The sequence below is a fragment of the Rana temporaria genome, chromosome 3, assembly GCF_905171775.1.
Source record: "Rana temporaria chromosome 3, aRanTem1.1, whole genome shotgun sequence".
NCBI lineage: Eukaryota > Metazoa > Chordata > Amphibia > Anura > Ranidae > Rana > Rana temporaria.
This window is the reverse complement of record NC_053491.1, coordinates 46,593,699-46,619,625: the sequence shown is the minus strand read 5'-3', so window position 1 is coordinate 46,619,625 and position 25,927 is coordinate 46,593,699. Positions and strand designations below refer to the sequence as shown.

Sequence of the window (25,927 nt, the reverse complement as noted above, 5' to 3'; positions counted from 1 at the left end):
AAAGAAGTTGCCCGCAATGTCCATCCATCTTTAATCACGTCTGGGCAGACACGAAAAATAGAAAAAAAAAACTCTGCTTCGGTGGGAAGCGTCCCGCCGATTTGTGTCTCTTAACTGTGACAGCTGTTATATAGGCAAGGGTGGGGCCACCCGGGGACATAATCAAGTGACCCTGCCCCTTCTGACGTCATGTGCCATCAGAGGGGGGCATGGTCACCCGGTTACGTCAGCTGGTGGCCCCACCCTTGCCTATATAACAACTGTCACAGCGAAAAGACAGCAGTCTTGCTTGTCTTTTTTTTTTTTCGTTTTTTTTTTAAGGTCCGTCAGAGTTGCTGCAATTGACAATGGATGTACATCGCAAGACACTTTTTTTTCTTTTTTAATAAAGGAATTGTCAAAAACTGTGGTTTTTACTTTTTGACACTTTTTTGGTGAATGGGTAGGGGTAAAGTGTACCTCATACCCATTTACATAGGGTGGGCCAGGATCTGGGGTCCCCCTTGTTAAAGGGAGCTTCCAGATTCTGATAAGCCCTCTGCCTGCAGACCCCACAACAACCGGGCCAGGCTTGTGAGGACAAGGCCCTTGTGCCCATCAACATGGGGAAAAGATGCTTTGAGGGGACTCCAAAGCACCCTCCCCATGTTGAGGGCATGTGGCCTGGTATGGTTAGCTCGCTTGTCCCCCCCATCCTGTCCTCCAGGCTGCATGCTCAGATAAGGGTCTGGTATGGATTTTTGGGGGGACCCCACGCTGTTTTTTTTTTCAATTTTGGTGTGGATTGTTTCCTTGATTTTTATTTATAAGCCGGCAAAACATTACAGCCACGAGCTAGTTTAAATGAAATTTTTACTTTAGAAATGTAATTTTGCTGCGGCCCTGTAAAACACATTACACAGATGCCCCACTTTACAGGCACACTAAGGGGGACCCCCATGCACGATATTTAAAGGAATATTTCATTTTTATTGTTTCACTTTAAGCATTATTAAAATCACTTCTCCTTAAAAAGCTGTAGTTTGAAAAACTTTTTGCATTGATACATGTTCCCTGGGGCAGTACCTGGGTCCCCATGCACCTTTAATGGCAATAACTTGCATATAAGCCATAGACTTTAATAGGGCTCACATGTTCGCACAATGTTTTTGTCTGTCCGCATGTTCTGGTGGTGCAAACCAAACTGGGGGGTGTTCGGCCCATCCCTATTGACTACATAGGTTCATGGATTGCAATTTTTAACCAATGTGGTGATAAAACTGTAAAAATAAAAATCCAGATGATAGATCTTTTTTAAGGTCTTTTACTGTCTTCCTTAACCACTTAAGGACCCCTTCACGCCGATATACGTCGGCAGAATGGCACGGCTGGGCACAAGCACATACCTGTACGTCCTCTTTAAGAGCCCAGCCGTGGGGTCGCGAGCGACGGCACGCTTGCGACCCGGTACGAAGCTCCGTGGCCGCGTCCGCGGGACCCGCGGACCCGATCGCCGCCGGTGTCCTGCGATCGGTCTCAGGAGCTGAAGAACTGGCAGAGGTGTGTGTAAACACACCTACCCGTTCTTCATTGTGGCAATGTCAGTGATCGTCTGTTCCCTGATATAGGGAAAGACGATCATTGATGTCACACGTCCAGCCACGCCCCCTACAGTTAGAAACACATATGAGGTCACACTTAACCCCTTCAGCACCCCCTAGTGGTTAACTCCTAAACTGCATTTGCCATTTTCACAGTAATCAGTGCATTTTTTAGCACTTTTTGCTGTGATAATTACAATGGTCCCAAAAATGTGTCAAAATTGTCCGATGTGTCCGCCATAATAATACAGTCACAAAAAAATTGCTGATCACCGTCATTAGTAGTAAAAAAAAATGATTAATACAAATGCCATAAAACTATCCCCTATTTTGTAAACGCTATAAATTGTTCGCAAACCAATTGATAAATGCTTATTGCAATTTTTTTTTACCAAAAATAGGTAGAAGAATACGTATCGGCCTAAACTGAGGATCTCTTTTGGGGATATTTATTATAGCAAAACGTAAAAAATATTGAATTTTTTTCAAAATAGTCGCTCTATTTTTGTTTATAGCGCAAAAAATAAAAACCGCAGAGGTGATCAAATACCACCAAAAGAAAGCTCTATTTGTGGGGAAAAAAAGGACGCCAATTTTGTTTGGGAGCCACATCGCATGATCACACAATTGTCAGTTAAATTGACGCAGCGTCAAATCGCAAAAAGGGGCAAGGGGCCATATTCTTATAGATCTCCGGCGGCGTAACGTATGTCCTTTACGTTACTCCGCCGCAAGTTTAACTGGCAAGTGCCTGATTCCCAAACCACTTACCTGTAAACTTGCGGCGGCGTAGCGTAAAGTCCACCCGCGCAAGCACTCCTAATTCAAATGATCCTGGTAGGGGGCGTGGATCATTTAAATTAGGCACGCTCCCGCGCCGATCGTACTGCGCATGCTCCGTCAGGTAAATTACCCGATGTGCATTGCGCTAAATGACGTCTCACGGACGTAATTTGTTTTGACGGTAACGTAAATGGCGTCCAGCGCCATTCACGGACGACTTACGCAAACGACGTTAAATTTTCAAATTTCGATGCGGGAACGACGGCCATACTTAACATTGAGTACGCCACCTAGGGGGCATGTTTATCTTTACGCCGCGTATCGCTTACGGAAACTACGTAAAATCACTACGACGGGCAAGCGTACGTTAGAGAATCGGCGTGACTAGTCATTTGCATATTCTACGCTGACCGCAAAGGAAATGCCACCTAGCGGTCAGCGTAGATATTGCAGCCTAAGATACAACGGCGCTGGCCGTCGTATCTTAGGCATGTTTAAGTGTATCTCAGTTTGAGAATACACTTAAACATAGGACGGCCTTAGAATCGGACTTACGTCGGCGTATCTGCTGATACGCCGGCGTAATTCTTTGAGAATATGGCCCAAGGTCCTTAACCTGCATAATGGTCCGGGTCTTAAGTGGTTAAGGATAGCTGTGTGCCCTTGATTCAATCATAATCCTATGGTATGTGCATCTAAATATATTAACAGCACTTAGGTAGACACAACAACTCAAAACAAAACAACACTTTTATTTTAGGGCAAGTAGCTGGCATTAGTCTGCATACTTTCTGACGATGGACCATGCATTCTGCAGCAAAGCACTCTTGTTAATAAACTCTGTATATGTTAGCTGCACCCATTGAGCAAATGTTTGCACACACTGCAAACAAATGCTAAGCTCTATGGGCCAGATCCTCAAAAGAGATACTCCGACTTAAGTGCTGTTCAGTCTGTGTGTAACTTTGGAAACGATCCTCAAAAGGCTTTTTCCAAAGTTACACAGAAGATCCGGCATGTGTAATTGATTTACACTGCCTAATTTTAGGATGCAGTACCGCATCCGCCGCTGGGGGCATTTCGAGTCGAAATGCCGTTGCTAGTATGCAAATTAGCACTTAAGGCGATCCACAAAGCTTTCTAGCTTCTTTTTTGCGCCGTAAGTGTTATTTTGCAAGTGTAAAATTAGGGCTCGTTTTACAAAGTGTAAAGTTAGTCACACCTTGTAAAGGCCCATTGCAGCAACGGCATTTGGTATGCTTTCCCGAGGGAGAACTCCACGTCAATTTGTAAAAAACAAAACCGGCATGGGTTCCCCCCCAGGAGCATACCAGGCCCTTAGGTCTGGTATGGGTTGTAAGGGGACCCCCCCTACGCCGAAAAATTGACGTAGGGGGTCCCCCTACAATCCATACCAGACCCGTATCCAAAGCACGGTACCCGGCCGGCCAGGAAGGGAGTGGGGACGAGCGAGCGCCCCCCCCCCCTCCTGAGCCGTGCCAGGCCGCGTGCCCTCAACATGGGGGGGTTGGGTGCTCTGGGGCAGGGGGGCGCACTGCGGGCCCCCCCACCTCAGAGCACCCTGTCCCCATGTTGATGAGGACAGGACCTCTTCCCGACAACCCTTGCCATTGGTTGTCGGGGTCTGCGGGCGGAGGCTTATCGGAATCTGGGAGTCCCCTTTAATAAGGGGGCCCCCAGATACCGGCCCCCCACCCTAAGTGAATGGATATGGGGTACATCGTACCCCTATCCATTCACCTGGAGGCAAAAAGTAAAAGTTAATAAACACACAACACAAGGCTTTTTAAAATAGTTTATTATTCTGCTCCGGACGCCCCCCCTGTCTTCGTTATTAGCTCAATTACCAGGGGGGGCTTCTTCTTCCGCTCTCCGGGGGTCTTCTTCCACTCTCCGGGGGTCTTCCGCTCTCCGGGGGGGCTTCGCCGGACTCCGGGGGGGCTTCTCCGGACTCCGGGGGGGCTTCTCCGGACTCCGGGGGGCTTCTTCCATCTTCTCCCCTCTTCCGCTCTTGACTCGGCGAACCCCGGTTCTTCTGCAGCTCTCCGGTGCCTTCTTCTTCAGCGCTGGCTGCCTGCTATGTTTGTGTGTTAGCTCGATTTCAAACAGGCAGCCGGCGCGGTCTTCTGTGGCGTCAGGGTCTTCTGGTCTTCTGTTCTTCCGATGTTGTCTCGTCGCCTGTTGTCGCTGTAATGATGGAAGCGCGCCTTGCATCCCATTTATATAGGCATCACCGTCCCATCATGCTCCGGTAGGTACCCACGTGGTGGGTGCACGTGGGTAGGCACCCACCACGTGGGTACCTACCGGAGCATGATGGGACGGTGATGCCTATATAAATGGGATGCAAGGCGCGCTTCCATCATTACAGCGACAACAGGCGACGAGACAACATCGGAAGAACAGAAGACCAGAAGACCCTGACGCCACAGAAGACCGCGCCGGCTGCCTGTTTGAAATCGAGCTAACACACAAACATAGCAGGCAGCCAGCGCTGAAGAAGAAGGCACCGGAGAGCTGCAGAAGAACCGGGGTTCGCCGAGTCAAGAGCGGAAGAGGGGAGAAGATGGAAGAAGCCCCCCGGAGTCCGGAGAAGCCCCCCCGGAGTCCGGAGAAGCCCCCCCGGAGTCCGGAGAAGCCCCCCCGGAGAGCGGAAGACCCCCGGAGAGTGGAAGAAGACCCCCGGAGAGCGGAAGAAGAAGCCCCCCCTGGTAATTGAGCTAATAACGAAGACAGGGGGGGCGTCCGGAGCAGATTAATAAACTATTTTAAAAAGCTTTGTGTTGTGTGTTTATTAACTTTTACTTTTTGCCTCCAGGTGAATGGATAGGGGTACGATGTACCCCATATCCATTCACTTAGGGTGGGGGGCCGGTATCTGGGGGCCCCCTTATTAAAGGGGACTCCCAGATTCCGATAAGCCTCCGCCCGCAGACCCCGACAACCAATGGCAAGGGTTGTCGGGAAGAGGTCCTGTCCTCATCAACATGGGGACAGGGTGCTCTGGGGTGGGGGGGCCCGCAGTGCGCCCCCCTGCCCCAGAGCACCCAACCCCCCCATGTTGAGGGCACGCGGCCTGGCACGGCTCAGGAGGGGGGGGGGCGCTCGCTCGTCCCCACTCCCTTCCTGGCCGGCCGGGTACCGTGCTTTGGATACGGGTCTGGTATGGATTGTAGGGGGACCCCCTACGTCAATTTTTCGGCGTGGGGGGGTCTCCTTACAACCCATGCCAGACCTAAGGACCTGGTATGCTCCTGGGGGGGGAACCCATGCCGATTTTTTCTTTGAAAATTGGCATGGAGTTCTCCCTCAGGAATGCATGCCGCTGTCATTTTTTTTTTCCCCGACGCAACTTTAAGCCGTCGCGATCCTCAAAACTCAACGTAACTTCGCGCATGCGCAGTACGGCCGACGCGCATGCGCAGTACGGCCGGCGCGGGAGCGCGCCTCATTTAAATGGGACTCGCCCCATTTGAATAGGAACGCCTTGCGCCGGCGGAATTTTAGTTACACAGCCTGAAATTTCTAGATAAGTGCTTTGTGGATCAGGCACTTAGGTAGAAACTTTAAGCCAGTGTAACTTAAATTGGATTTTTTAAGTTACGTCAGGTTTTTGTGGATCTGGCCCATTGAGCCTAGATTTTGCTTCTCTGCACCAACCAAGTGCCTTCCCTGCTATATCATGTAAAATTCTATAAGGATATATTGCCTGGTGTTGACTGCATGTCTGCCCTCGGTGAAGAGACTTAAGATCCTTACAGGAATGGAAATAGACAGCATAAGGGGAGGGAGAGAGAGAGAAGCTTATGTTAATCATTCAACTAATAGCAGTAATTGAATTACAGACATTTAGAAGACTCGAGGTTCAAATCTAAGACAGCAACCTATTCTCAGCTTGTGTTTCCTTCTCTTTTAACTTTATTTTGTGAACTCAGTGCTCATTAGCCATTAAACAAGCCTCGGGCTGAAGAGATGATGTGACAGGTGAAGAAGAAATACTAGCTTTTAGTGTTTCATAACCTTAATTCATTTGATATAAATGTCATTAAAAGTGGAATTAGTGAAGGAAGTGATGACAGGTCTACCGCAAGATGTTTCAGAGTCTGGAAGAATTCTGGATCCTATAGAGCCTGGGACATTGTGGAATACCCCACCAGAACTGGAGAATAATGGAAACCTTGGCAAGATACCCACTGTATATGTACAGGAAACAGAGCCTCAGCTGGATGTAAACAAAGACAGTAAAAGGGTATTGCAAAGGACACCCAGTTTCGGAAAAACTGTCAAGTTTCTCTTGCCACCCGTCACTATCGATGATAATGTGCCCCAAGAGGACGAGAAGCAATTCTATAAAGCCATCGAAGATGTTCTGAAATTTAGAGGTTACAATTTTGATGAACTTTTCTCTTCTGACCAATGGATAGACATCACAGGTATGGTGAAAATGTAGTATAAATGCTGTATTGAGCCATATCAATATATGTTTTTCTGTAATTTTGTTAAGAATTGTCATCCCAAAATAATGTAGTTGTTGGTTATGGTTTAACAGCAAAGTAGGCTTTGTGTTGTGTTTTGGTTGATGTGCCATGTCCTAGTCTTTCCTTGTTTAAACTGCATTTTGGGCCACACAAGTCAATGTGAATGCAAACAAAAGCAAGTCAATAGTAACCCCAAAACATCTCAAAGGCTACTCAAATGTAAGCCATATTTCCTTGAAAGCACATGAAAACATAATGCATTTAGTTCCTGAATTTAATGCCCAACTGAACTGCATGCTGGTCATACGGATAACAATAAATTAAAATTGTCATTGTATGTTCTGTGCAGCTGGTGTATGGGTGTTCTTTTACACCCAATTACCAACAATTTTTGGATAGTATTCGGTGTCGAACCCCATAATGGGGCGTGAAGATTATCTATAAGGCCCCGTACACACGTCCGAGAAACTCGACGAGCAAAACACATAGTTTTGCTCTTCGAGTTCCTTGTGAAGCCGCCGAGGATCTCGGCGAGCCAAGTTTCCCCATTGACTAACGAGGAAATAGAGAACATGTTCTCTATTTGGCTCGACGAGTTCCTCGTCGGCTTCCTCGGCCAAAAGTGTACACACGACCGGGTTTCTCGGCTGAATATGGCTCCGATCGAGTTTCTGGCTGAATTCTGCCGAGAAACTCGGTCGTGTGTACGGGGCCTAAGGGTGATTAATTGTTCAGTGTATTAAGAACCGAATGAACTGCTAGCTTTGCCCCAAACATTGTGCCATTTTGGATCCACGTTAACAAAATAAATGGGAAAATTTCAGAATGGCTTTAATGTACTCCCTGGATTATTAATATGAGGCTGGAACCTCTGAGGCCCTGAAACGCTGCCACTGATACCTAGTAATAACACACGTTACATAACCACATTGGTTTTATTTGCTTTTCTTGTATCCAAGTCCAATTCCATATGAATGTAAACATAAGCAAGTCAAGAGTAATTTGAATCACTCAAAACATTTAAAAACTCAAAGCTTTTTTTCCTTGAATGTACTTAAAAGGCATACTGTGTTTTGGCTTCTGAGTCTGAAGCTTATGTGCACTGTAATGTTGGCCATGCAAGTAACAATAGATTAAAATGTATCTTAGATTTTATTACTTAAAATAATCCTGTAGGATACAGTTAGGAAAATATTGATTCAGTTGAATTTGGTCATATTTTCCATAACATTTATAATTTTAATAGATCAAAATTGAGTTAGACTGAATTATCTGTTTAGTGCAGTTTCTAAAAGACAGGATTCCTCCAAAGCATGGTTGCAACTATGCCCAGAATAAGAGCCAGTGTTGACCGGCTTAGGGTGAAATTGCTGCATGCTTTTGGCATCAGCTTTAGATGCTTCTAATGCCCTGTACACACGGTCGGAATTTCCAACAAGAAAAGTCCGATGTGAGCATTTTGTCGGAAATTTCCGACCATGTGTATGCTCCATCTGACTTTTTCTGTCAGAATTTCCACCAACAAAAATGTGAGAGCTGGTTCTCAAATTTTCTGACGGAAAGAATTCCAATCGGAAATTCCGATCATCTGTAGCAATTCCGACGCATTGAACTTTATTGTCTCGGCTCCTTTTAGTGTTGTACGTCACTGTGTTCTTGACGGTCGAAAGTTCAGAGAACTTCTGTGTGACCGTGTGTATGCAAGCCAAGCTTGAGTGGAATTCCGTCGGAAAAAAACATCCAAGGTTTTTCCGACGGAAAATCCGATCATGTGTACGCGGCATAAGATTATTTAGAATTCATTGCAGGTGCATTTGAACTGCAAGCTATCACTACTGACCTGCATTTGACTTGCATTAAGCTGCTTTTGCAGTTCCAAAGTCTTGCATAAGAAGAGAAGCAATTATGATGAAAACAAAAGCCCATTGAGAGAGGCTCTAAAGCTGCTTAAACAAAGAACTATATCAGGAAATTCATAATAATCACTGAGATCCCACCTTTTAATCTCAAGCTGTCATTTTTCATTGTGAGATTGGACTGTTTGCTTGCCTGTGACAGGTTTCTTTAGATCAGGGATCTTAGATTTTTTATTACCATGAGAACCACATTGTTTATTTTACAAATATTCGTAGGTCATTAAAAATTCCCATCAGAGTCCCCCTTACATCAGGATCTCAGTCAGAGTTCCCCTTACATCAGGATCTCGGTCAGAGTCCCCCTTACATCAGGATCTCGGTCAAAGTCCCCCTTACATCAGGATCTCGGTCAGAGTCCCCCTTACATCAGGATCTCGGTCAGAGTCCCCCTTACATAAGGATCTCGGTCAGAGTCCCCCTTACATCAGGATCTCGGTCAGAGTCCCCCTTACATCAGGATCTCGGTCAGAGTCCCCCTTACATCAGGATCTCGGTCAGAGTCCCCCTTACATTAGCATCCCCCTTACATCAGGGTCCCCCTTATCAGGCAACCTCTGCTGACCTTAATCCTCAATCAGTGCACATTGAGGATATGCCCATTACTCTAGCTGTGGGCTGGATGAAATCTTATAGCGAGCCATAGTGTGGAGACCCCTGCTTTAGATAAACAAAATAAACACATTTTTGCATCTGAGGGTAATGTCATATTGTGTTTTTTTGCATTATTTATAAAAAATAAAAATAATTATATATATTGCCTTACTGGTCAGTGGGTAGCGAAATAAATTTACATGGTTATCAGTATCTTATTCTGTTATTCCTCCTGGTTACTCAGTTTTTAATATGTTAATAAATGAGAACAAGTCTCATCCAGAAAAAGTAATAACATCTAAACTGTGGCAGAGGAACAGGGGTTGAAGAGGATGGGATTACATGTGAGCTCCTGGTCCTCGTGGTCTCATATTGCTTTCCTTGCTACATCCAAATTCTCTTCTCCCTGTCCTACTAAGGCACACTGGGGACTTCTCCAATGCGTCCATTCTCCTCTAAGGAAAACCGAGACATGTTTAGGTCTCCTCCCCTAATAGGGAGTATTCCTGACCTCTGGTTGGTTAACACAACTGTCCATCAAAGAGTGGTAATAGATGTTACTAGATCTAGGTAACAGATAGTTGTTGGCAGACTTTTAATGGAGAAGAAATTAAATCTTTAAAGTTCAGGGCACCACACTAGTCTGAAGGCCTGCTTGCTTAACCCCTTCCCGACCAACTGCAGTTATACTGCGGCAGGTTGGCTCCCCTGGGCAAACCATCATAGCTGTACATCGGTTCGCCTTTTGACCACTAGGGGGTCAACTAGGCAGCGCAACGCCAGGAGCCAATGCGCGTGCCCGGCGCAGTCGCGGTGACCTCCGGGCACCCGCGATCGCTCCACACAGAGACGGAACCTGAGATCTGTCAATTGTAAGGGGTTAGCTCGGTAGCGGGGTGTGTGACCCCTTGGATGGGTTCACCACACACTGAATTTATACAGACAGGCAGTCGAAAACGGTTGAAAACAAAGATTTGGGTTTATTCTTCCATCTTCCTGGAAACAAGTGCAAGCATCCAAACAGCATTAACAAAATCAAACACAAAATAAACCCTGGCCACCTTGGGCGTCTACCTTCCACACAGGAACCTATGTATGGAGTCTGGCTCAGCCTAGTGCTGGGCAGACAGTGCTGGTCATAAAGCAGAAAAACAATAGTCTTTTGATTTTTATCACACAGAAAAATCAATCCTCTCCTCACCTCCTCAGAAGACCTTCAGCTACTGCTCTCTTTCACTCAGAAAGCCTCAGCATGCAGCAATCTAGTGGTAATCCTCTGGATTACGTATAGAGGCCTTAATTGCCTCATTCTGAACAGCTGAAGTTTTCCAACGGCCTTTAGCCTTTTCTGGCTAAATTTGCAGCCGACGCCTAATAACAATTGGTGTATTGTCTAAACAAGGCAGAAATGTATGTCCCGTCTGTGACAACACCCACAGATTTACCTGACTTCCTTTCACACAATGTAAATAGACAGATCTCCGTGCTGTCAGGGGTGAGGAGAGCGATCTGTTGTTCATATTAAGTATGAACAACGATCGCTCTCCTCACCCAGGCAGTCCTATCCCCCCACAGTTAGAATCACTCCTTAGGCAACACAGTTAACCCCTTGATCTCCCCTACTGTTAACCCCTTCACTGCCAGTGACATTTACAGAGTAACCAGTGTATTTTTAAAGCACTGATCGCTGTATAAATGCCAATGGTCCCAAAAATGTGTCAAAAGTGTTTGATCTGTCCGCCATAACATTGCAGTCCCAATAAAAATCGGTGATTACTGCCATTACTAGTAAAAAAAAATTATAATAATAAAAATGCCATAAATCTTTCCCTTATTTTGTAGACGTTATAACTTTTGCGCAAACCAATCAATATATGCTTATTGCGATTTTTATTACCAAAAATATGTAGAATAAAATATATCGGCCTAAATTGAGGAAAAAATTCGCTTTTTAAAAAAAAAAAAATGGGTATATTTATTATAGCAAAAAGTACAAAATATTGTGTTTTTTTTTCAAAATTGTCAGTCTTTTTTTGTTTATAGCGCAAAAAAAAAACGCAGAGGTGATCAAATACCACCAAAAGAAAGCTCTATTTGTGGAAAAAAGGACCTCAATTTTGTTTGGGAGCCACGTCGCACGACCGCGCAATTGTCAGTTAAAGCGACGCAGTGCCGTATCTCAAAAAATGGCCTGGTCATTGAGCAGCCAAATCTTCCGGGGCTTAAGTGGTTAAAGTGGGAAAACTAAAGCTGGTCATATATAATACAAATTTTGGTTGATTAGTGCTGAACATCCTTTGATCAATGGCAATGGCTGGTAATTAAAAACTGGACACAACCACTACATCAGGGCCCAGGACTCAGCAAAGCAACACAGTAAATAACACTGAGGATGAACTTGCATTAACAATGTTAGTACCCAAATAAATTTATAAAAGCAAAAGAATAAAAATAATATTTTGATAATGCATTCCAAAGAAAAAAAAAAGCATTATCAATGGCAAACAGCACTGCAGCTCTGAAACAAAGAATGTTTCAGAACAACCAAGAAAAGCAAGTGTTCATAAGGATCAGTATAAACAAAGCAGTCTTTCCCCATAATGGAAGTGGAGTCCAAAGACTCCAAACCCATAACCAGTTGTACACAGTATAGCTGGACAGGTAGGAGGAGATGACATTATCAAGTCATGTGGTAATCATGAAACCACTCAACTGATGGAATATTTAAAGATAACCAATTAAAGGTAGATAACAGCAAAGCTGTAACTCTGAAGCCCTGTACTCATGGCCGGGAATCCCGTTGGGAAAAAAACGTTGGATTTCCCAACAGGATTCTTGGCAGTCTTGCCTTGAAAAGCCGTGTACGGCCACACAAAAACCCACCGATCTTTTGAATGGCAAGAACGCGGTGACGTCATTGACTACGACGAGCTGGTGTCTCGTCACATTCGATTACGTCGCCGCCATGTTGCTACACCCCACACTAACATGGTATGCTACCGCGCATGCGTCGAAGTGTAAGCATACAGACGACCGGTTTTCTCGGCAGGAAACACTTTGCCGGGAATCCCAACGGGAAAATAGAGAGCAGGTTCTCTATTTTTCCTGGGCAGTTTTCCCCAACAGGAAAACTGGCCAGGAAAAATAGAGAACTGTTAGGGATAACTGCTAGGGAGCATACACACAGCCGGCATTCCCGGCCAAAAGCTCTCCTGGCAGTTTTCCTGCCGGTCGTGTGTACGAGGCTTCAGATTTTAAATATATTCTAAAGCAAAGCAGGTAGTGACGAACACCTTCTCTTTCCTGAATAGTCATATGTAGCTGGTGTATAACGGATAGTTCTTTAAAGTGTAACTCCATTATGTTGAGAAAAAAGAAACATTTCCCTCTGAGTGAGCAATGTACATTGAAAGAATTTTAACAAATATAGTTGCAGAGTCGTTCCTGTTTCTTTTCTAAAGAAAAAGCTGTTTGTTTCCACATTTTCCAGACTGATTCCTGAATTGGAAGGCCATTGGTCATTAGAACCACCTGGAGAAGTAGTGTATTAATGAGAAAATCTAAAGTGTCTGCATCTTTTTAGAAGTAGTTAACCCTTACCCTCGTATAGACGGACGGACTGTCCACTGAAAATGTTCCGCCGGTGCATTGCCACGAAATGAGATTTGCCATCGGATGAGATGGTCCGCCTCCATCACATCCTATTGGCTCACTCCTGTCACGTGACATATTTAAACGTCAAGTATCGACGCGAACATCAGTCTCAGCTAGGCTATCATAGGGAGAGGATCTCCTCTCCCTGTGATAGCTGAAGCTGCACGGAGCTGGTGCACGGACCTATTTGCGTAGTGCTGCGCCTGCGCACTACTACTTTACCTGCACCCGATGCTCTACTTTCTGTTCCCCGTTCCCTGAGCCTTAACGGGGGACGGGGAGTAGAGCTGCGGGTGCGGGGTGTAGTTAGCACTGGCGGGAGGCACGCTGACAGCGCTATCGGGCATTGGGATCCCGATAGCACTGTGGATCTATCGCGCTCGCGGGGAGACATGACAGCGCTATCGGGCAGAGGGATCCCGATATCGCTGTAGATCCCGAAGTGACATTGTAATGAAGGAGAACATTTATTAGCCTGACATTGTAATAAAGGAGAACATTTATTAGCCTAGTAAATGTATGAGCTTCTGTGGCCCGATTCCGCTCTCGGAATCGGGCCACAGAGGCCACGTGAGCTCCGTGCACCAGCTCCGTGCAGCTTCAGCTATCACAGGGAGAGGAGATCCTCTCCCTATGATAGCCTAGCTGAGACTGATGTTCGCGTCGATACTTGACATTTAAATATGTCACGTGACAGGAGTGAGCCAATAGGATGTGATGGAGGCGGACCATCTCATCCGATGGCAAATCTCATTTCGTGGCAATGCACCGGACCGTTTTCAGCGGACATGTCCGCCCGGAGATTTCAGTCTGATGGTTGTACACACCATCAGACAGAAATCCGCGCGTACACGATACGCGGTGACGTGGCCGCGCCGTTGCCGCGACGATGACGCGGCGATGTGCGCGGCCCTGGAAGTTCAATGCTTCCACGCATGCGTCGAATCACTTCGACGCATGCGAGGGATGGCGGCCGATCGGACATGTACGGTGAGTCTGTACAGACGACCGAACATGTCCGACGGACAGGCTTCCAGCGGACATGTTTCTTAGCATGCTAAGAAACATTTTTCCGCCGGAAAACGGACGGCTAGACAAATGTCCGCTGGAAACCTGTCCGGTCGGCCGTACACACGACCAAACATGTCTGCTGAAACTGGTCCGCGGACCAGTTTCAGCAGACATGTTCGGTCGTGTGTACGGGGCCTTAAGAGTAGGGCTATTGTGAAGCAGGCAGACACATTTTAAAGGAATATGACTCTTCAGCTACCCAATAGCTACAATACAAATATCCCAAACCCACTTATTTGACAATAAATGTACCAGGCACATTCCTCTCAAAGTGAAGTTCTAGTCCTCAAGATGGTTGGATTGATGAGTGCCAATCACTTAGCTTTAGGTGTTGAAGTTTTTTTTTCACATGTACATAAAAAGGTTGGTAAGGAGGGTAAAAAGGAGCACAGGAGACTTGCCTGTTTCTTCTCAAAACACAGCCTTCAGTCTTCCAGCTTGTCTTTATGGTTCCCTGTCTGTATTGGCTGGACACTGAGGGCCAGATTCTCAGAAGAGTTACGACGGTGTATCTCAGGAAACACTGTCGTATCTCTGTTTCTGAGCCCGGGTATCTATGCGAGTGATTCCTAGAATCATTTTCGCATAGATACGGCCAAGATCCGACAGAATCTTGGCCCTGAATCTTTAAAAAGGCTCCTTGACATTTAAGGTTCATGTAATAACTAAGACTTGAAATCAGGACAGCACTGGGAAGGCTCCTGCGTTTCTTTCCTACACAAAAGCCTCTCACCAACTACATATGGGGGTCCTCTACAGTCTGCTTCTCAAGGCCCGTAGCACATCTCAGTAGCCAATATCTTTAGGGAGGCTTTCCAGAAGGGGAGATCCCCACAGTACTCACTACTCAATACTCTTAAGCCCTGTACACACGATTGGTTTGTCCGATGATAACAAACCGATGGACCGTTTTCATCGGTCAAACCGATTGTGTGTGGGCCCCATCGGTTTGTTTTCCATCGGTGAAAAAAAAAATAGAACATGTTTTAAATTTTTCCTATGGATAAAAAAAACGATCGTCTTTGTGGAAGTCCATCGGTCAAAAATACGTGCATGCTCAGAATCAAGAAAACGCATGCTCGGGAGCATTGAACTTAATTTTTCTCAGCACGTCGTAGTGTTTTTTATGTCACCGCGTTTGGACACAGTTGGATTTTTGACCGATGGTGTGTAGGCAAGACTGATGAAAGTCAGCTTCATCGGATATCCGACGAAAAAATCCATTGGATTAGATTCCATCAGATATCCGATCGTGTGTACAGGGCATTAGGCTCCAAAGTGCTAGGCTGATGTCAGAGTAACAGTATTTCAGGGTAGAAGCCCAGAGGGGAATAACATGTGCCTCAGATATTAACTACTTGGGACCCGCGCTATAGTCAATTGACGGCTACAGCGCGGATCCCAAAATCCAAGTGGACGTCAATTGACGTCCACCCCTTTGGGCGGTCCCCGCGCGCGCTCCAGAGCGCGCAGCGGGGAAACTCTGTGTTGGCCGTGTCCCTTGGACACAGCCAATTACAGATCGCCGCGAACGGCCAATCAGAGTGGCCGTTTGCGATGCGATCTGTGCGGCCAATGAGAGATGATCTCATATGTAAACATATGAGATCATCTCTCATTGCCGTTTTACACAGAGACAGCGGTGCTGTCTCTGGAGAGGAGACCGATCTGTGTCTCTTGTACATAGAGACACAGATCGGTCACCTCCCCCAGTCACCCCCCCTCCACCTACAGTTAGAACACTTTATAGGAAACATATTTAACCCCTTCCTCACCCCCTAGTGTTAACCCCTTCAATGCCAGTCACATTTATACTGTAATTAGTGCATATTTATAGCACTGATCGCAGTATAAATGTAAATGGCGCCAAAAATGTGTCCGATGTGTCCGATGTGTCCGCCATAACGTCGCAGTCCCAATAAAAATCGCAGATCGCCGCCATTTCTAGTAAAAAAAAAAATAATAAAAAATAATAATTCTGTCCCCTATTTTGTAAGCGCTATAACTTTTGCGCAAACCAGTCGCTTATTGCGATTTTTTTTTTTACCAAAAATATGTAGAAGAATACACATCGGCCTAAACTGAGAAAAAAAATGTGTTTTTTTTTTTAAATTGGGATATTTATTATAGCAAGAAGTAAAAAATATTGTATTTTTTTCAAAATTGTCGCACTTTTTTGTTTTTTTGTTTATAGCGCAAAAAATAAAAACTGCACAGGCGATCAAATACCACCAAAAGAAAGCTCTACTTGTGGGGAAAAAAGGACGTCAATTTTGTTTGGGAGCCACGTCGCACGACCGCGCAATTGTTAGTTAAAGCGACGCAGTGCCGAAAGCTGAAATTTCACCTGGGCAGGAGGGGGGTATATGTGCCCAGTAAGCAAGTGGTTAACTCTTAGCTCTCCCAGCATGCACATCAGGTTCCCAACCCTGATGATTGGCCAGGTATTAAACATCTTTAACATAGAATGTTAACTTTAGCACACCCTACTGGAGCAAGCTCAACACAGTATTCTCTCTATACTTAGAGATCTTAAAGGAGTTGTAAAGGAAAAAAAATGTTTTGCTGAAATTACTGTTTACAGGGTATAGAGACATAATAGTTAACTAATTGCTTTTAAAAATTATTAAAAATAGATAAAAATCAATGATATAATGTACCTACAGTTTCTAGTTTTGTTTTTGCATGTTGTTTCCTGCTTCTGTGATGTACAGAGCCACAAAGCCAATACAGGGCAGTGATGGTTTGGAAAATGAAACTGATTGGTGCTGTGGGGTTTTAGACACACAGTAATCACACCTCCTTGATTAGTGACCACAGAGAGAAAGCTCTCAGTACTGTGGTTATCAGGAAACAGACAACCAGGAAGTGTGGAGATCAGAGAAGAATTACAGCAACCTGAGAGCAAAAACGAACAATGAGGACATGAAAACAGCACTGCATTAAGGTAAAGGAAGCTATTAAGATAAAAAAAAAAGATTCCTTTACAAACGCTTTAAGTCAGCACACAGCTAAGCTAACTAAAGTTTACTAACATCACAAAATATACAAAAATACAACTTCGAAAAATCCTACATCTACATTACCAAACATTAAATTCCTATTGCGGGGGATGCCAGAAATGTTACTTGTATCTTAGTGCAGCGCAGTAAATTACTTTTCTGGGGGCATTCCATACACCAGGGTGCATTTTTAGAACATTAAAGCGGCTACAGAATTAAATGGAAAGATACATTTTATTAACATTAAAGCGGAGTTCCGGCCACAATTTCACTTTTTAAATATAAATACCCCTGTAATACACAAGCTTAATGTTTTCTAGTAAAGTTAGTCTGTAAACTAAGGTCCGTTTTGTTAGGTTGTTACAGCATTTAGACACTTTATAAAATAGAAATTGACTGGGGCCATCTTAAGTGTGGGCATCATGAAGCCAGACTGTATGACTTCCTGGATTTCAGCCTTGCAGACCTCGCACATGCTCAGTGCTGCACAAGCAGTGTAATAGGTTTCAGATCAGGTTTCAGCACCTGTACTGTCCATGTCACATGATTCTTCGAGACTGGGGAGTGCACAGACTCCTGGAAAGTTACACCCACTACATTCCCAGGAGTCTTTGCGGTGTAGGTTAGGAAGCTTAAGCACCTAGGTGCAGGAAGTGGGAAGATTAACTATTTTGCCTAGCAACAACACTTTGAAGGCATCTAAAAAAATATTTTTTTTTCTTAAAGGACTAATGACATTTTTTTAAAACTACTGATGTAATGTTATATTTATGGGTGGAACTCCACTTTAAATTACAAAATGGCTTGTGTAGCCATTTTGTATACTTTATTCATTTGTTTTACAAATGTGGAGGTCTTTAAGCAATGATGCAATATAGAGAGGGTAACTTTTACTGACCATAACATCTGAGGACATGCAGTACGATCTGTGGAAAAAGGCTAGGGAAGCCCCCTCCCTCCATCCTGCAGCAAACCATGCTTGGACATACAATCTTCACAAAGCAACCTGATACATCTACCAGTGATAGGCTCACAGTACTGGCACTCCATGTCTTGGCTCGATTTCTAGTGTCTTGATGGATGATAGAATTTAATAGATTTAAGGTAAATACAGTGGGGCAGATCCACGTAGCGCGGCGCATACGTAGCGCGGCGCATTCTTCCGTCCGGTGTAGCGTATCTCTGATACGCTACGCCGTTGTAACTTACAGGTTTGTTTTTGCATCCTGAAAGAATTTCCGCTGTAAGTTACGGCGGCGTAGCGTAACTAAGGCGGCGTAAGGGCGCGCAATTCAAATGTATGTGATGGGGGCGTGTTTTATGTTAATACGTCTTGACCCGACGTAAATAAAAAATGTTTTAACTGCGCATGCGCCGTCCGTGGGGGTATTCCAGTGCGCATGCTCAAAATTAACCTGCAACAAGCCAATGCTTACGACGTTAACGTCATTCTACGCAAAGCCCTATTCGCGAACGACTTACGCAAACGACGTAACATTCGACGCAGGAATGACGGCCATACTTAACATAGGATACGCCTCATATAGCAGGGGTAACTATACGCCGAAAAAAGCCTTACGGAAACAACGTAAAAATATGCGCCGGCCGGACGTACGTTCGTGGATCGCCGTATCTAGCTAATTTGCATACTCAACGCAGAATTCTACGGAAACGCCACCTAGCGGCCAGCGTAAATATGCACCTACGATCCGACGGCGTACTAAGACGTACGCCTGTCGGATCGAGTCCAGATTCAGTCGTATCTTGTTTTGTGGATACAAAACAAAGATACGACGGGGCATTTTAAAAATTACGCGGCGTATCCATAGATACGCCAGCGTAATTCATTTGTGGATCTGGCCCAGTAACTGTTTATTATTTTCCTACCAATAATTTTTTTTTTTTTTTTTGTACGGCCATCTGGTATTTAATTATATGTGCACCCCCTGCACAGTTGGACAGCTAACAGACCTATAGTGCAGTAAGCATTGCACCTTCCTGTGTCACCTTTCGTTTGCCGACAATGGACAATGAATCAGCACCGTCAGCTGGTAATTCGAAATGCAGTAAATTTAGTATTAGTAAAGTCTTCTAGATTTTAAAGTGTTTAGGTGAACCCATACTGAAATTTTGTAACTGGGAATTAATCTGGTCTAATGAAATGGACTTTAGACGGTACAAGTAAATAGGGTAGAAAATCTATAGATATATTTATTCATAAAAATAAGAAATATACGAAAGAAGAGATGGTATACAAAACTTTGTGAACACAATGATACAATATCGGCATATTTAACACAGTACATACCGTATTTATCGGGGTATTGCGCGCTCCGGCGTATAGCACGCACCCCTAATGTGGACCCGCATTCCTGTAAAAAAACATTTTAGTACTTACAGTTTTGCTGCCTTGTGCGGCGTCCATCGGCGGCCTCGTTGGGTCCGGCGTCCGTCTGCGGATTCGGTGGTGTCCTCCTCGTCGGGTCCGGCGTCCTGCGGCCATCGTGGTGTCCTCCCCGCTCAATCCCCGCTTCCCGCGCTGAGTTTGAACCACTGCGCCGGCATATACCGAGCGCAGTACACTCGGGTATAGAAGGGCAGGCTCGGCTCCTCTCGCGTAAAGGACGTACAGGACGCACAGGACGTGACCGCGAGAGGAGGCGAGGCTGCCCGACTATACCCGAGTGTACTGCGCTCGGTATATGCCGGCGCAGTGGTTCAAACTCGGCGCGGGTATCGGCGTATATCGCGCACCCACGATTTTGCCCTGATTTTCAGGGCAAAAAAGTGCGCGGTATACGCCGATAAATACGGTACATTAGGAAATATTGCATAAAAGTTTATACTAGTGCACACATGCTTATAAAACAAAAAACATACAGCACCAAGGGGTATATAAAAACTTTTAGTTCCTTAGGACTGGATTGAATATGCGGAGTGATGGATGTTGCTTTTACTCGCTTTTAATCAACATGTTTCGCATTAAAAAATGCTTCATCAGGAGCATAACGATCTAGTGGTGAACAAAAATGACACGAACAAAAAACATCGAAAAGATGTCAGTTAGTTACACAAATTGAATATATCAAATAAAAAAAGAACCAAATAAATGAAAAATTTTGTTGACTATTTTTTTTATGTTTTTTAGATGACCGGCTTTTGAGAAAGAAAATTCTAAAGCCAGGTTTTGCTGAAACGCCCCGCCCAGGTCAAGAGGTGACTGTTGCTATTCTGGGGATTTTGGAAAATGGAAGTCTGGTTGAGAAAGATCCCAAACTATCCTTTGTCCTGGATGATGGAGATGTAATACAGGTTAGGATTAAATAAATATCTTTTAAGAGTATTTAAATGGAAAACATGATGTAATCCTCTGGGGTTGGAGGCTCAATCCCAGAGGGCGCCTTGTATGGGGAAAACGCAGAAACGCAGAGGTAACCTTGTGTCGTCATTACACACGGGCAGTGGCGTATCTAGGGTATGGCAGCCATGGCAAGTGCCATGGGCGCCATGAGTAGGGGGGCAACAAAAAGCCACCCCCTTGCATGAAAAAAACCCCACCTGTCCTCCCACGGCCGCCTCCCGCACTAATGTAGCTCCCGGCGCCACGCCTACCCTGCTGATGCGCAACGCTGGCACAACAATTGCTAATATTTTCTCCTTCTGCCTGGGGAGGGGAGTGACAGGTGCACCAAAGACGGCCGATGACTGGCCAGACCGGATCCACATAGGGTAGTGGCTGCATTTAATGGGCACAGTAGCTTAAATTTATGGGAGGTTTTTTTCAGTTTATTTGCGGCCCCCAAAAATTTTCAGTACCAGCTGCCAGTGGTCCCCAGTGTCCCTCTCTGTCCCCGCTGTGCCCCTGGTTATCTGAAAGATGGGTTTAAATGTTTTGACAAGGGCGCAGTTTTAAGTGCTTGCCATAGGCGCCATTTTCACTAGATACGCCTCTGCACACGGGTCCGCCTCAGGCTGTCGTGGCCGTTTTTGAGTGTTTTAACTGCTGGATATTTCTCTTCACTTCCTCTTCATCTCTCATTTTAACCACTTCATCCCTGGAAGATTTACTCCACTTCCTGACCGGGTCATTTTTTGCAATACGGCACTGCGATACTTTAACTGACAATTACACTGTTCTGCGACACTGTACCCACATAAAATTTATGTCCATTTTTCCCACAAATAGAGCTTACTTTTGGTGTAACAACCGACAATTTTGTAAAAAAAAACCAATATATTTTAACTTTCTGCACTAAAACATATCCAAAAAAAAAAAATCTGATTTCTTCATCAATTTAGGCCAATATGTATTCTCCTACATATTTTTGGTAACAAAATCCCAATAAGCGCATATTGATTAGTTTGCGCAAAAGATATAGCATCTACAAACTGTGGGATTTTTTTTTTTTTACCAGTAATGGCGGCGATCACCGAATTATTGGGCAGGCAAATCAGACACCTAACTGAAACTTTTGACACTTATTTGGGAACCAGTGACATTATTATTAATAATTTTTGCTACAATATTACACTATGAGATTCCTTTCTTTGCTTTCAACATACACTTGATGTCAGAATGGATATCAAGTGCATGGCGAGGTTATTGACGGTGGAACTGGCTGACTGGGTTGTAAAGTGTCCGAGGGATCCATCGGCTTCCTGAGGTGGAACACACAAAGCGATATTGATCTCCTTGATATGAGGTCATATCCATCTGGTAAGAGGCCTCTCAGTCCAAGGAGCACTTTTAGGCACTGAAGCACTTTTTTTAATTCATGAGCACCGAGCCCCTATTCACGGCAACTGGATGGACTCTTTTTTTATTGAATAATAAATCTCTTTAAAGAATCTTTTTTATGAACTAACAGTTTTGGTACTTGTGTATCTATATATTATCTTTTTTTTTTTAACTGCTTAACCGGTTAAGAACCATTATGCAGGTTAAGGACCTTGCCCCTTTTTGCGATTCGGCACTGCGTCGCTTTAACTGACAATTGCGCGATCGTGCGACGTGGCTCCCAAACAAAATTGGCGTCCTTTTTTTCCCACAAATAGAGCTTTCTTTTGGTGGTATTTGATCACCTCTGCGGTTTTTATTTTTTGCACTATAAACAAAAATAGAGTGACAATTTTGAAAAAAAATTCAATATTTTTTACTTTTTGCTATAATATCCCCAAAAAAGATATAACAATTATTTTTTCCTCATTTTAGGCCGATACGTATTCTTCTACCTATTTTTGGTAAAAAAAAATGCAATAAGCATTTATTGATTGGTTTGCGCAACATTTATAGCGTTTACAAAATAGGGGATAGTTTTATGGCATTTTTATTAATATTTTTTTTTTACTACTAATGGCGGCGATCAGCGATTTTTTTCGTGACTTCGACATTATGGCGGACACTTTTGACACATTTTTGGGACCATTGTCATTTTCACAGCGAAAAGTGCCATAAAAATGCACTGATTACTGTGAAAATTACAATGGTAGTGAAGGGGTTAACCACTAGGGAGCGCTGTAGGGGTTAAGTGTGACCTCATGTGTGTTTCTAACTGTAGGGGGGCGGGGCTGGACGTGTGATGTCAGTGATCGTCGTTCCCTATATCAGGGAACAGACGATCAGTGACACTGCCACACAGAAGAACAGGGAAGGTGTGTTTACACTCACCTCTCCCCGTTCTTCAGCTCCTGTGACCTGATCGCGGGCGCGGTCACGGACCTTTGAACCGGGTCACGAGCGCTCGCGACCCACGGCTGGGCTCTCTTAAAGGGGACGTATGTATACGTCCCCGTGCCCAGCCGTGCCATTCTGCCGACGTATATCATCGTGCGGCGGTCCTTAAAGTGGAAGTAAACCCTCCTATTGTTTTCAGCCAAGGAAGCTGCCATCTTGACCTATGTTTAATCTGCAACTGCCACGATGCTGCACATGTGATCAGTTATGAAACCAGCCATTGGATGGTTTGACAGTTTGGTTGAGAGCACAAGCAAATGTGACATCTAGCATTTCCGGCATGCCGGGAATGTTAACTGTTTTTTTTAAACTATCAAATAGATGGGTTTACTTCCGCTTTAAGTGGTTAAAGAATCTTTTTTAAGAACTGACAGTTTTGTTATTTGTGTATCTCTATATATTATCATTTTTTTTTGCACTCCTTAATGGGATTTTTGCACACTAAATTAAATATTGTTTAATTTTTGTATTTTATTTACCTATATATGAATTGTTCATTTAGATGTGAAAGATACTTAAAGAGATAGCACATCTTTTTCTTTAGTCATAGTTGTTTTGGATTCCATATTTAGGATCTTAATAGGTGCAGCAGTTTAATTTTGGTTTGGATTTTGGCTGTACTTTATATTAAAGTATATTCCATATTTAGCTACTATATTGCAACACATTTTTAATATCTACTATCTATCTACAGTGCCTTGAAAAAGTATTCATACCCCTTGACATTTTTCACAATTTGTCATGTTACAACCAAAAACGTAAATATATTTTATTGGGATTTTATGTGATAGACCAACACAAAGTGGCACATAAAAAGGTTTTTACAAATAAATATGTGAAAAGTGTGATGTGCATTTGTATTCCGCTCCCCTGAGTCAATACTTTGTAGAACCTCCTTTTACTGCAATTACAGTTAAAAGTCTTTTTGGGGATGTCTCTACCAGCTTTGCACATCTAGAGAGTGAAATTTGTGCCCATTCTTCTTTGCAAAATAGCTCAATCAGATTGGATGGAGAGCGTCTGTGAACAGCAATTTTCAAGTCCTGTCACAGATTCTAAATTGGATTTAGGTCTGGACTTTGACTGGGCCATTCTAACACGTGAATATGCTTTCATCTGCTTTGCTTTGTAGCTCTGGCTGTATGTTTAAGGTTGTTGTCCTGCTGGAAGGTGAACCTCTGCCCCAGTCTCAGGTTTTTTACAGACTCTAACAGGTTTTCTTCTAAGATTACCTGTATTTGGCTCCATCCATCTTCCTATCAACTCTGACCAGCTTCCCTGACCCTGCTGAAGAAAAGCATCCCCACAACATGATGCTGCCACCACCATGTTTCACAGTGGGGATGGTGTGTTCAGGGTGATGTGCAGTGTTAGTTTTCCACCACACATAGTTTTACTTTTAGGCCCAAAAATATAAGTTTTGGTCTCATCTGACCAGAGCACCTTCTTCCACATGCTTGCTGTGTCCCCCACATGGCTTCTCGCAAACTGCAAATGGGACTTCTTATGGCTTTCTTTCGACAATGGCTTTCTTCTCGACAATTTTCCAGAAAGGTTCGATTTGTGGAGAGCTCAACTAATAGTTGTCCTGTGGACAGATTCTCCCACTTGAGCTGTGGATCTCTGCAGCTCCTCCAGAGTTACCATGGCTGCATCTCTAATGTATTTATTTATTTCAGGTACTTATATAGCACCACCAATTTACGCATCACTTAATGCTCTCCTTGGCCTGACTGTCAGTTTAGCTGGACAACCATGTCTTGGTAGGTTTGCAGTTGTGCCATACTCTTTCCAGTTTTGGATGATTTATTGAACAGTGCTCCATGAGATGTTCAAAGCTTGGGATATTGTTTTATAACCTGACCCTTCTTTAAGCTTCTCCACAACTTTATCCCTAAGGAAAAGGGAGTCACCGCTCCAGGTGGGTCTACTAAGCATTCAGAAACTTCTCAGGAAACCAAGGGTGCCGGCAATGCACTAGGCAAATGATAGAAATTTCAAAAGGATGGACAGCCGCACTCCAAAAAAATAACATCCTACGCGTTTCACACTGGTTCAGTGCTTAGTCAGTGACTAAGCACTGAACCAGTGTGAAACGCGTAGGCTGTTCTTTTCCCGATTTTTGCTGTTTTTCTGTGGTGCATTTTCTATTGATTTTACCAATAGAGACAACTTAAGAGTTTTTTTGGAGTGCGGCTGTCCATCCTTATGAAATTTCTACCATCTAACTTAATCCCTAACCTGTCTGGTATGTTCCTTGGCCTTTGTGATGCTGTTTGTTCACTAAGGTTTTCTAACACACCTCTGAGGGCTTCACAGAACAGCTGTATTTATACTGAAATTAAATTACACGCAGGTGGACTCTATTTACTAATTAGGTGACTTCTGAAGGCAATTGGTTCCACTAGATTTTAGTTAGGGGTATCAGAGTAAAGGGGCTGAATACAAATGCATGCAACGCTTTTCAGATATTTATTTGTAAAAAAAAAAGAAAGAAAAAAAAAAAAAAACATTTATAATTTTCCTTCGACTTCACAATTATGTGACACTTTGTGTTGGTCTATCACAGGGGTCTCCAAACTTTCTGAACAAGGGGCCAGTTTACTGTCCTTTACACTTTGTGAGGACCGAAATGTGGCCATTGGAAGTAGAAAATGCCCCGGTGTCAATGTGAGTAAAGAATGCCCTATCATTGATATTAATGGGAGTGTTGGTATTAGAGAAAGAAATAGGGCCTTATTATTGGCGACTTAGGGAGGAATAAGGCCCCCTCTTTAGTGTCAGAGAGAGGAGTAGTACCTGTTGGTATCAGGGCAAGGAATTGTGCCTCTTCATTGGTGTCAATAGGAAGAATAGGGCCCTGCAGTTGGTGTCAGTGGGATGAATAGTGCCCTATTGTTGGTGTGGAAGAAATACTGGGTAGTGTCCAATTAATAGTGCCTTGTATCAGTGGGGGACTAGGGCCTCAAGGGCCTGATAAAGGCAAGCAAAGGGCCACATCTGGCCCCCGGGCCGCAGTTTGGAGACCCCTGGTCTATCACATAAAATGTCAATAAAACACATTTACATATATGGTTATAACATGACAAAATGTGGA

At 44.2% G+C, this 25,927-nt stretch overlaps 1 protein-coding gene across 1 annotated transcript in view; it reads left to right on the top strand.

Annotated features, from left to right (window-relative positions):
- Nucleotides 1–6,076: 6,076 nt before the first annotated feature.
- LOC120931250 (peptidyl-prolyl cis-trans isomerase FKBP8-like) overlaps nt 6,077–25,927 on the top strand; it is a 76,761-nt gene continuing 56,910 nt past the window's right edge. Inside the window, exons 1-2 of the mRNA XM_040342499.1 lie at nt 6,077–6,817; nt 20,245–20,408. Coding sequence (XP_040198433.1) covers nt 6,424–6,817; nt 20,245–20,408 — 558 coding nt within the window. The 5' untranslated portion in view covers nt 6,077–6,423. The remainder of the gene's footprint in view (nt 6,818–20,244; nt 20,409–25,927) is intronic.